The sequence below is a fragment of the Sinohyriopsis cumingii genome, chromosome 15 (assembly GCF_028554795.1).
Source record: "Sinohyriopsis cumingii isolate HCF-2022 chromosome 15, ASM2855479v2, whole genome shotgun sequence".
NCBI classification, from domain to species: Eukaryota; Metazoa; Mollusca; class Bivalvia; order Unionida; family Unionidae; genus Sinohyriopsis; species Sinohyriopsis cumingii.
The window spans coordinates 61086382-61099080 of NC_142975.1; the positions used below are offsets into that span (position 1 = coordinate 61086382).

At 34.4% G+C, this 12699-nt stretch overlaps 1 protein-coding gene across 3 annotated transcripts; it reads left to right on the plus strand.

Moving 5' to 3' along the window:
• The first annotated feature begins 6444 nt into the window (after positions 1-6444).
• On the plus strand, positions 6445-12075 carry LOC149781910 (uncharacterized). 3 transcript variants are annotated; one of them, XM_089936107.1, is made up of 4 exons: positions 6445-6556; positions 7064-7362; positions 7911-8018; positions 8560-12075. In XM_089936107.1, exons 2-4 carry the CDS (start codon positions 7072-7074, stop codon positions 8713-8715), a joined length of 555 nt encoding a protein of 184 aa, XP_089792233.1. In that variant the 5' UTR covers positions 6445-6556; positions 7064-7071; the 3' UTR covers positions 8716-12075. The 3 variants fall into 3 exon arrangements, with proteins under 3 accessions (XP_089792233.1, XP_089792234.1, XP_089792235.1); XM_089936108.1 differs by having other exon boundaries at positions 6455-6556; positions 7068-7362; XM_089936109.1 differs by having other exon boundaries at positions 6455-6514.
• The last annotated feature ends 624 nt before the right edge of the window (positions 12076-12699 follow it).

Consider the following 12699-nt stretch of genomic DNA (forward strand, 5'->3'; position numbering starts at 1 on the left):
GTCAAATTGTTCAATATCGTTTTTGTGTGTGTCATCAATATTCCACGTCATCGTAGGAGTTATAATTGCTGACTGACATACTAAAAAACATGTTTTAATCGTGTCGTGCATCAGAACTTCTTGTCCAAATCATCTATAATATTTTTTTCAACGTCATATGGTATAATTTGTATTTATTCCTTCCTTTGAATTGGTTATCTTTATTTTTAGCTTCTTTCAATGCGTTCGTAAAACAAGAGCACAAAAACAACATATGACAGAGGTAATTTTGTAACGCACCCACGCCACCCCACATCATGCACCTTGTTTACTTTGAAAATGGGTAAATGTCATTAACCTCTGATATGTCTTTGCAACCTCAAAAGAAACGCGTGTCAAATTTAGGTCAGTGTCATATAGTATTAGTGATGTTTTACTTACAACCGAACATCCTTTTCTGAGTACCAAGTATCAACGTCCTTAAATATTAGGTCATCAAAACCTAATCAAAAGTTCTAATTCTCGCACGTAATCGACATATCTCATTAAACCTGTTGACCTGAATAGTTTCGAACATAACTTTATTACAAAGACGGTGACAGAAGGTAGACGGATGGATGGACAGACAGCACGAACCCAATGTGTATCCCGGTTCGGAAAGGAGATGGAGTGTGGTCATAATTCTCAACAAATCTAATCTGAAATTCCAACAAAGGACCATGGAAATGATCCAAGTAACCCACATGAGTTTGCCTACCAGAAACAAGGCCCTAACATAGCAGCGTATAGTATGTATTCTAATTCTTCGTACAAAAAGTTATCTCTCGGATAAAGGTATTGTTAAACAATCTTGGGATTACTTAACGAGTGTTAGAAACCAATTCCCACGATTACGTAAACTATCTGTTGATCCTCTACCTGCTTTTGTTTAATCGGTTCTTAAAGAATTAAAGATTGAGTTTGTATGCATGGCGTATTTGGAAGGGTTTGTAATAATATTTATTGATGAAACTTTAAAACACCTTAAACCTAAACTTTGCAAAGCAATGACTAAAGTAACTGAATATAAAGTTAATGGTTTTATTTTGTTTTGTTTTTTAATCAAAGTACCATACACTAAAGAGAGGACCTAAACGTTACACCCGCATAAACTGCGATCGTGCTCTATTCGCACTGCATTCATGTGCAGCTATGCACACCAGTTGTATCAAACGGATCGCAGTTAATGAGACAAATGTTATTTTCAATCAATTACCGTGAAGTCTATATATCTTTTATCGTTGTTTTTAAAGGATATAATTGTAAACATGTCCAACTCAATTTGAAAATGATATGGTTTCAACTTTGTAATCATTATGGTTATTAAATTCAAAAGCGTAGACCGATGTACATAGTTGCAATTAATTAAGATCCATTATACAATAGAAAGGTACGATAATAACTGATCACATTTTATGTAATTAACTCGTTCGTTTTCATGGGTCAGAGAAGTACCAAAACCATGCAGCTTGTCTTTTGTGCAAAATACATGGTCTCTCTTATTATTACCTCAAGAGACTCTAACGCCTCTGGTGTCCTAGTAGTTCGAACATCTGCCTCGGATGCAAAGATTTATAAAAATGGCTCCAACAGCTGCCTCGCTAGGCGCTCAGCATTAAGAGGTTAGTGTTAGGACTGGTCTACCCGGTGTCAGGATAATGTGACTGTGTGGGACATCATGCTACATGTCAGCAGCATGGTGCCCCAATGTTAGACATCACTATAAACTGCCACACTGCATACATCGTAGCGATATGACTGAAAATTGTTCAAGCTACGTTATAAATCCGAAAACACACACACACGCACATACACTCAAATGACTATCATTTTTTCCAATTTTTTTCCATCTGTGCTGAAACTGATGCCGTTTGTCTAAAACTATGACATTAAGGTTACAGCCGTAATGAGTTTGTGTAATATGTAAAATGGAAAGACAATATAATTTGTGATAACGTTACAGTACAGAAATCGTTACACATAACGGAATTAGCCGCGACTTCGTTATCAGCTATGGCCACGTTTACCTGGTTAAATTTATGAGCTTTAATTGTTACCTAGCGGCTCAGAAAATCAAATCTTTTGAAAATTTCAGGGCGGATACTAGATATATGCTACCCACGCTGTCTTACACACCCGGTCGGTTTTACAAACTCGGCCTACAAGGCTTTAACAGCGGGCTAAAATGTATCACGTACAGCCAGACACCTGTCGTGATCTACAACAAGCAAACTGGTTTCACCAAACGGGTGTGTAGTACAAGATGGGGGGGGGGGGGGGGGGGGGGCTAATGAATAAAGAACAAAGAGCAGAACGATATAGATTCATTGAATTTGTTGCTATATACATCTATATGTTTGTAACTCTTGATTCATGACCCACACTGATTTTAAACAATGAAACAATCCTTTCTAATACGAGTGTTCTCCAACTGCTAGCATGATTGCGTGATTAATAAAATGAGTAATATCGTATAAATTATAATATGGGGCTTCACGGTCAGTGCTAAATCCGCTTGTATATTTGTATAAACCAGTGGTTCCCAAAGTGGGCGGTACCGCCCCCTGAGGCGCGGTGGGATTACCGAGGGGGTCTCTAATGCTGAATACTACTTTTTATGGGATAAGGTAAGGGGCTCTGAGGATAACCAAGAGGGGCGGTGGCCAGAACAAGTTTGGGAACCACTAATATAGACCAGGCCGATGAGTGCATTTATAATTGTAGGCAATGGAGTAAAGAGTACAAAGCTCAAGTCAGCTGATGAGGTTCCAACCTTCTGCCCTTAGCGCTAGTTTATTGAATGGTCAGCGTCACTAGGCAGTCAATACGAACACTATATTATTTACTCGAGTTATAATGTTGAAGGATCCGAGTATTGCTATAATCATTTCCTAAAAGTACAGAGACTCTATTTTATACTTACATGCGATTTTTCTCAATGTAATCATCGTGAATAAAATGACAAATGTACTACGAAAATACAGGAGTATGGGTAATGTACTAGACAAATCATTTGATTGATTGATTGATTGATTGATTGATTGACTGGTTTGTCTGTATATTAGATGATCAATCATTTGTCTTTCCTATCTTATTAGAATCTCTGTTCCTTTATTTATTCAAATTAATTAGAAATTCTTACAAAGGTTTTCATTGTATAGTGAACACGATTTGAATAGTGGAAATAAATGAATACCAGTTTGGCTATCAAATATTCAAACTTCAAACTTTTACACCAAGATTCCTTTCTTTGCATTATAAACATTCAAACAAAATGGCGAGTGAATGATATATCAGCAGTAACTTTCTCCAGTAAAAATGTACAATGAAAAATGAAAGTACTAATTCAGGCAGTACATTCTTGATTGGAGTAGCTAGATCCACCCGAAGATGTACGAAAAACAATTATATAAGTCAATTGTGGATAAAAGGCGATTCGAAGTTAAGGAATGAAGAGTTGGCCCCTCTTTCATTGGAGTTTCTTTACATAACTGACGTATTGTGTTATGTATATTTAACTTATATTGTGCGCTTGACCTTTGTTTGCGATTGAGTATAGAGTATTGGCCTACCTGATATTTGTCATTTTTTAAAAGATGTTAACTTGATTTTAGTTCATAGTTTTTTGTCTAGGAAATTCAATTGTGTTGTAGGTCAAGTGAAGTTAGTAAATATTGCTTTTGTAAACAAAGTCATCATTCCTGTTTCATATCAGTGTTTGGAATTTATTATCTAAGTTTTTAGTTGCGTTCAGATATAATTTGAGTGGAATCATTTATTTAAATTATTCATCAGAATTACAAAATGCTCGTTCATCGTTTGTAATAAAATATTACTCTGGATTATGTCATTGGACTAACGGCATATCAGCACATTCGGACCATTCTATACATTTGGACTTGTGATATTTAACTAACAATACTGCCACTGCCTTTTGAATTTTCGCTTTGTATTCTAGTGAAATAAATTGTTTGCTGAATTTTACAAGCCTTGTTGGTTTCGCTTCTTTCTGTTACTTAGTTTAAAACAACAGAATAGTAACAATTCAATGACAAGAGAAACAAGTGTAGTGTGTCGCATCTATCAATGTCTATTTATTTATTTACTGATTTATCTATTTACTAAAGTGTAGACAAACAAGAAGGTATGTAATAGGTGTACGAATTGTATTTATTGAAATGGATTAGGATGAGGCTTGTAACATGGACGAAGTGCGGAATATCAAGCACCATTTCAATTGGTACCCATTCCCCTCTGTCTGTCAGTTTGATCTTTCTCTCTCTCTCTCTCTCTCTCTGCAAAAGCGAATTGCATGCTGAATATTTATCCTTTCCGTAGCTTATTTATCTAAAAATGTTATAGCACCAGTATCGTCGCCATCATTATAACATCATTTAAGAAATAAGGTACGTATTCTACATCTTGCACTTTAGAAATGTATATTTTAAATCTAAAACGTTCCAACAAGGTTGTATATTATACTGAGTATTAAATGTGTCACGGAGTGTGAATTTCGCTTTCAAGTAGAACTAGACAAATGAAATAAAAAATATTAGAAAATATAATAATAAAATCATAACCATGGGCTCACAAAGTAAGATATAATAGAAACAAGTGTGAAGATTAAAAGACAAATGAACGGATTGAGTTGAAATGCTAAGTTCGTCTATTGTGAAAAGGCTACAGAGGAGACTCGAAACCAGGCCAATATGGCACATTGAGAACACAAGGGGTGGCCTCACACACACACACACACACACGTGTGTGTGTGTGGCCACCTCTTTTGTACTCAATCTTTCATATATATATATATATATATATATATATATATATATATATATATATATATATATATATATATATATATATATATATATTGGTTTTACTAAAGTGCTCATTTACTTTACTGCATCGTTGTATTATGTCATGGCATTCAAGACTTTTGAAATCCATTCAGAATATTCACTATTGTGGGACTTGTGCCCTAATACTATAGCTGTTTCTAAAACTTTTACTTTGCGTTGTAGCGAAATTAATTTGCTTGCTGATATTATTTAAAATGTTAATTTGACTTTCTTTCTGATACATAATTGAATACCAATATTCGTTAAAATGTCGATGAACTAACAACGATCAATGTACAACTTGTTCTAATTAGCAATTACAAGAGCGCAAGGCGTTGAGATTCATACAAGTTTGCTTGACTATTGCAAATTTTGAAAACTTTAGATTATGTACCTAAGTGGTTTGTATTCCGATATATATATATATATATATATATATATATATATATATATATATATATATATATATATATATTACTTTATAATGTTATTATAATATAATAAATGCAATAGTTTGAATATTTGAGAGCGAATCTTTTCATGGTTTTCATTTATTTCCAATAATCAAATCTTGTTCACTATACAATGAAATACTGTGTTGTTGAATATATATATATATATATATATATATATATATATATATATATATATATATATATATATATATATATATATTCATTCAAATCCTAGCATTATCAAGCCGCTGTTTGTTTCTGAAGTGTTTACCTATGGCTAGTAGAGAGAGAGAGAGGAGAAGAGAAGAGAAGTGAAGAGAATAGATGATAACAAGAGAAGAGACACAGAGAGAGACTTTACAGCGCATTTAGAGAATTAATAGAAAATGTCGTCCTCTCTCTTTTCTCCCCCACCCCTCCCTTGGAAGAACCGGAGGATAAAGTTGAAAGGCAACATCAAGCAGAAATCTCTGTATGATAATGCTGAACTAAAACGTCCTTCAAGAATACATGAGTTAATAAACCTTGATCCGGTTGTCACAGCAAATATACCCTGCTATGACTCAGAAGCAATCTAAATATTACCTATGTATTATGATATACATACCCACTTAGACGGCACGTGTCCTTTAATAATCCATCACGCACAGATAAATTAAAAGAAGTCAATACATATTGAGAACTTAAAGATGAGAATAATGATAATAATAAAAAAAGAAAACGTATTAGAATAATCCTAAGAAGATGGATATGTGCGCATGTACATGCTCACTGACGCGCTAACTATGCCCCTCCAGCACTTAGACAAAAGACTGCTCCATACGTAGCTGGTAGAGCAGACGAGGCTATCACGAACTAAAAGTCTTTCGGCAAGAGACCTATCTCTTAAACTTTATTTATTCGATTTTTTAAAAGTTTATTTCAAAATTTTACGTTAAAAGACAACACAACCCGCCACATCTCTGTCAATTCTATATGAATGAGTTACCTGCTATTCCCCTATTCTGAGGTTGTTGGACTGTCCTGAACACCTGACTACAGATTAATATAGTGACGTAAGTTAGCGTAAGCTTCTAAAATTAGATGCACTGCAGGTATAAGAGGTCTAACAGCTGCGTTTTGAGTCACTAACTTAAACAGCGAAGTCTGTTGCTGATCGCTTGGGCGGCTAAAATCAGCCCGATTAGTTTAACATAGGTTGTGCTTTTAAATAGAAACATACAAGCGAGAAAATTATAAGTAAGAATATATTTGCTAAAGTTCTATATGTGGAGTTTAGCTTTATGAAGTTAAAGTAGAATAAGTCAACGAATCTATATGATAGCACAAAGTCAATTGGTTTCTTACTTTATACTGTCATTGCAATCCAATGAGCCTTTACTTGAATCCTAACTTTCATCTCAAGCACAAAACATTTTTTTTATAAAACTATTTGTTTTAAAATTATCATAAAGAAAGGCACGACTTATAAAATATTCACACGATTCAAAGCAATACGATTTGTATAAAAGATAATGAACAAAATGACTGTCTTGTGCGTGTATTTTAGAAGCGTGGCGGAGCGCTAGAGAGAACAAAAAAGAAGCAGGCAAACAAGGAGACGAGTAATGAATAGGTCATTCGTATTCTTGTCGACAACGTACAACTATATTTCACAAGTAATTGTCCTGTTAAATCATTCTTACAATTTTTATGGGTTTAAAAATTTATCAACAGATTGACATATGTAATATTCATTTGTTTCAGCCAGAACCATGTTCGAAAGATCTAATTCCGTTGTGACCGTGACTCTTTGTATGGATGGTGAGATAGATAGTGGAGCACTGGCTACTAGTGCACTGCCCTTAATACTGGACGAATTCCCCATGTTTACGGGGTTCAATACCATTGACCCAGGTGTAAGTGCCGCAGCAATGACGGCGATAGAAAACAACGATATGATGCCTATAATAAAGGAGGAATTGAAAAACAAGATTCAGTTCAAGAGGATGACAGAGGGAAAGGAGGAGCTGATGATTGACTTTACTGAAAAGCCACAAGCTCAGGTACCTTAACTATGTACACTGTTAATAGAGGGCTTACGTTATTCGTTTAAATACTCTGGCGTCAAAAGTGTTTGATGGAATTTTCTCCCTTCTTTCATCTCTATTTTGCGTCTAACAAGAAAATAATCAGTGCGTCAAATATTTAATAACGGTTTCATTTTTCCACACCAATGCAAGGTTCAGCTAAATATTCTATATCAACATTTCCTCTTTAGCAGATCGTTACACCTTCTGATATAATATTATAAAAATCCAAAATTGAGAAGTAAATAGTCAGCCTTTCTAGAATGCAATGGGTTCATTGTTTTACATTACGTAACGGCACTGGTGCGTTAGATGTATTAGAAACGATAACAAAATAATGTTTTCAGCTTCTCTTGGCGGATGAAAGGGGATCTGGGGTCATTTATACTTCATTCTTGTTAGAGATTTCCAAATTAGTTCTGATATGTTAATTGGCTTAAAAGTTAAAGGACTGGGTCACATAAACAGTGTACCGGCTGTAACAGCCATATTGGAAACATTGCTGTTATTATTATTATTATTAGTTGACAGATGTAGAAAAAGAAAAGGTGGAAAGGAGACGAGTTCAGAACAGAATGGCCGCAAGAAGATTTAGGGAAAAGGAGAAGACACTGGAAATAAAACTGCAAAAGGTAAGCTATATTGTTCAAATATAAATTGATGGTGAGATTTAGGAATGTTTCAAACAGAATATGTTACTTAAAGTTAAATTTTGAACAGAATTCGATTTATTCAAATCAAACTTTTTCACAGATTATAGATTTACCGAAACACGTAAGCCGGGTTAAAATGACGATAATAAGTTTGTAATAAGCAGAGCATCTCCATAGAAAATTGTTTGAAATTTAGGTTTGTGGACTGCGCAAAAGCTTTCCGGATAATTTATTTAAAAAAATGTTTGAATAATATTTAAAGTTATGTACGTGAGTCAGCTAAATGGACAACGAGGAGCTATTTATGTTGAAAGATGATTTGTACGTGTTGATGCCTATCTCAGATACTGATGTTAAGACAAATGTCTTGATTATCATAATCATGATTTATGTATATGTGTGTGTATGTGTCAGACACAGACGGACCGAAGGTGATCTTAGTGACGATGAATATATATATATATATATATATATATATATATATATATATATATATATATATATGTCCACTTTATTTCAGAAAACGCAGAAACTCGAGTCTGACAACACATCCTTGAGAACTCAGATACGAGAACTGAGGAGAGAACGTGAAATTCTTCAGCGTCAACTACAGGGACACCTGTACGTCTGCCCTAATGTCAATGGCCCTTATACGCAGCTTAGCTTTCCATCGTGACGTCTGCAGGAGCGTATTTACATGGATGTATAGCGTGCAAAGACACTTAGAACCAGTCGATAATTTAATATGGAAACAGAGTTTGCAAGTTATTAATGCAACTGCCCTGTGGTGGCAACAAATATAATGATTGCATGCAAACTTGTGCTCAATGGGTTGCCATTGCGCATATTGTCAAGCTTACATAACGACTACATGTGCATCTACGCGTAACTGATCATGCCGCATGTTCGCATCAGCAGTGGCGTACTAAAGGGGGGGGGGGGTCCGGGGGGCGGTCTGCCCAGGGTGACAGCTAGATGGGTGGTGGAAGCTATCAAGATGCTTGAAATACCAGTACAAGTTTTCAAACCAAGTTAAAAATTGGCAGAAGTAAAAAGTTATTTCCAATTTGATTATCACAGCACTGTACCGTTTAAAAGTCTACTTGCAAACATAATATATTTTTCTTGTTTTCATTTTAAAATTATTTGTGGGGGTGCCAAAGTAAAGATCCGCCCCGGGTGCCAAATACTTTAGGTACGCCCCTGCGCATAAGTGAACATTCACGATGTATGTCTGCATGAGATTGATTATGAAGAGTACTGTCTGCATGAGATTGATTATGAAGAGTATTGTATACGTACATATCAGTGCAAGACAACGAGAGAAGTGTTTCAAAACGGTTGAAATCTTTGTGTACTTTTGTTATACTACGTGCCATAAAATGTCATGAAGAGAGAACTGAAACATTTGATTTGTTCCTCAGTCCTCCATAGATGGACATGTGTTCAGTAAATTAATGTATCTTCTAACGAAGTTTGTCACGAAGAAATCTTGTTTGATCCAGCCATTGAAACAAATGCCATACCCCGCATAATATGGTTTTATGTAGTCTTTGTGTTAGGACTAACTTGTTTATTTATTTATTTATTTATTTATTTATTTATTGGTCAAATCATCGTGTATTTCTTATAATGTGGAAAGATCTTCTATCCTTCATTTATTAAATGCAAGATTGTATGTTCACACGTAGTCTCAATATGTTTTACGCTGGTTTCTCGATGTGTAATATGACTTCTCTGATAAATTTACATGTATGTTTGTTTGTCTTCCGATAAGAATGTTTTGTCATCCCAGACGTCAAAATAACAAAGTCGTTTGGTCCTATAGTGATATACTAATTGCTTTTTCACTTATATCAGTTAATATCGCCACTACTGGCAAAGTGCTCTTCCGTGTTTCTAATTATAATTCACGATCTACATACAAGGATATGCGAATCAAGCAAGATTCACGTGACTAGCGATTTAATTTATTTTTGGACGAGCGTCTATTTGTAACTCAAGTCCATGTAACATGACGCAATGAATAGAACAATTTTGTTGGACGATATTTCACACCGCCCGTTTAACGTTTGATAATATTTGCGTGTTAGAATGAAAAAGTAACTGTTACATTTCATTTACAATCGCACATTTAATTATTATATTGATTTCCTGCATAATGATTGATTAAGATTCAGGTGACTAATATTTCTGAGGCATTTTGTTTATTAAGTTAACATTCCTACGGCATACCGTGTGTATAAGACGAATCCAACTGCAAACTGCACAGACACAGATATGTAGTAGAATAATGCGCCGACAGATCTTTGTCTGTGCAGTTTGTTATGAGTAATCAGTAGAAGAACAAAATAGACCCTGATTTGCAGGCGCATTATGCTACGGCAGATGAGGATCGTTGTTGTTTTGCAGTTTGACTCGACTTATAAGCTAATATATAATTTTATATTCTTTTATTTGATGAGTTTTATAAGGCATGGTTTTGTCGGGCCTGCGTTAATAAAGGAGTGACTTTGTGATCCCTTTGGTGGCATATATGTGCCCATCCATACGTCCGTCTACACGCTAGGTACATTCCTTTTCAGATATTTTAAATTTAGAGTGTTTTGATTTCTAGCTAAATCAAAGGCATACTTTGAAAAATGAAATGGAAGTCTCTTGTTGATTATGTCACAACATAACTCTACTATTTTCTGCAGAGATGTTGATTGGCTGTTTCGTTACAACTCTCACATGAGATAAGATGAATGGATTTTGTGTTACATGATATAAGACGCATAGACTGTGTTACATGAGATAAGAGGAATGGATTTGTGTTACATGAGAGAAGATAAATATATTGTGTGTCACATGAGATAAGATGAATGGATTTGTGTTGCATGAGAGAAGATAAATAGATTGTGTGTTACATGAGATAAGATCAATGGATTTTGTGTCACATTAGATAAGATGAATGGATTTTGTGTTACATGATATAAGATGAATAGATTGTGTGTGACATGATATAAGATGAATAGATTGTGTGTGACATGAGATAAGATGAATGGATTTTGTGTCACATGAGATAAGATGAATGGATTTTGTGTCACATGAGATAAGATGAATGGATTTTGTGTCACATTAGATAAGATGAATGGATTTTGTGTTACATGATATAAGATGAATAGATTGTGTGTGACATGAGATAAGATGAATAGATTGTGTGTGACATGAGATAAGATGAATGGAGTTTGTGTTATATGAGGACGAAGATCATACTCTTTCTTCTGTCTTTAAACCCTATACGAAATTTTGCAGTAATGTGAATTTCAGTATTAGTTAGTAACTTGTTATTGCATTCATTAATGTCTGTTAAATATGAACTGGATGTAATGATACACTCCATAGATTTGTAATTTATTTATTTGACAAGTTTCATAAAGCATGGTTTTGTCGGTTCTGCGTTGACAGTGGAGTGACTTGGTGGTCACTTTGGTCATTTGTGTGTCCATCAGTAAATCTTTCTACATGCTAGATTATATTACGTTAAAACCTACATTCTCAAGTTGCTACAGATGTTGGCAAACCAAACAGTACATGTTTCCGTATTTAGAATTGTTAGTTGTTCCAAGCACTTAGTGACAAAAACTGCTATAGCTATTTGAGAACTATAAAAATGTATATGTTATTTCCTTCTGTATATATTGTGATATCTGGATGACAATAAAAAGGAACCGTAACTCTGCTTAGAATGGGACCATTACTTAGCAGTTGTAGTGTGCAAGTAATATTCACGTTTATGTTGACAAAATATACAATTTCTTTCAGATGACGACTTACATAGATCAATAATCTTTGATTGCATATTATTGTTTTTGGTAATATGTCACTCATTTCTCTGTGCAATGCTTTATTTATACCATTTGTTTTCTTTGAACGTTTCAAGCAATTAATTCTTTTGATTTATTGCAATGTGATCTACCTACATGTTTTCTCGAGTTTTTTTAAAAACCACTTTACCGTATTGTTGTATTTACATTAAACAGTTACAAAACTATGTCGATCGAATGTTGTTATGTGTCACTTCTGTATATGTCTACAGGATCATGGTTCCAACCTTGAATTTATTGCAAAAAAGCAATCATAATCCCTACTTGATGCGCTAGTAGACATTTTTTAATCATGACAGGCATTCAAATTAGTTGCCCCTACCCCACCTCAAAAAATAGTATTATCGTCGGGATTAATTGATCTATTATAATTTTATAATATTTTATTATAATTTAGTCACCTATACGAGACATGAACAAATCTCTGTTACAACCACAATATCCTATTTCGTAGTATACCCATATTGCCTTGTAACCTTATGTCAAGGTCACCATTTGGCGCTATGAATCAGAAAAATACAGACAGTATAAGATATGCAGTCTAGCTCTGGAGAAGTTTCTGTTTGACATATAATCATTTTGAAATTCTCCTCATTTTGTACAATTTTATTTTCCTTTAGTGAGTATGAAGTTACCATAAAGCTATGTGACTCAGGAAGTCAACAACATAAATATACAAAGAAAAAGATAGACGCACAGACAGACAGAATGAGATTATAACTTTTTCGGAATACCTACTAAACTGAATGTTAGTCCACAACCACGACAAGCTTATATCAAAAGCATCTTTA

Coding starts and splice junctions, on each gene's coding strand:
- LOC149781910 (XM_089936107.1), top strand. CDS start 7,072: ATGTTCGAAAGATCTAATTCCGTTGTGACCGTGACTCTTTGTATGGAT. Junction 7,363..7,910: donor CTGAAAAGCCACAAGCTCAG/GTACCTTAACTA, acceptor TATTATTATTAG/TTGACAGATGTAGAAAAAGA. Junction 8,019..8,559: donor TGGAAATAAAACTGCAAAAG/GTAAGCTATATT, acceptor ACTTTATTTCAG/AAAACGCAGAAACTCGAGTC.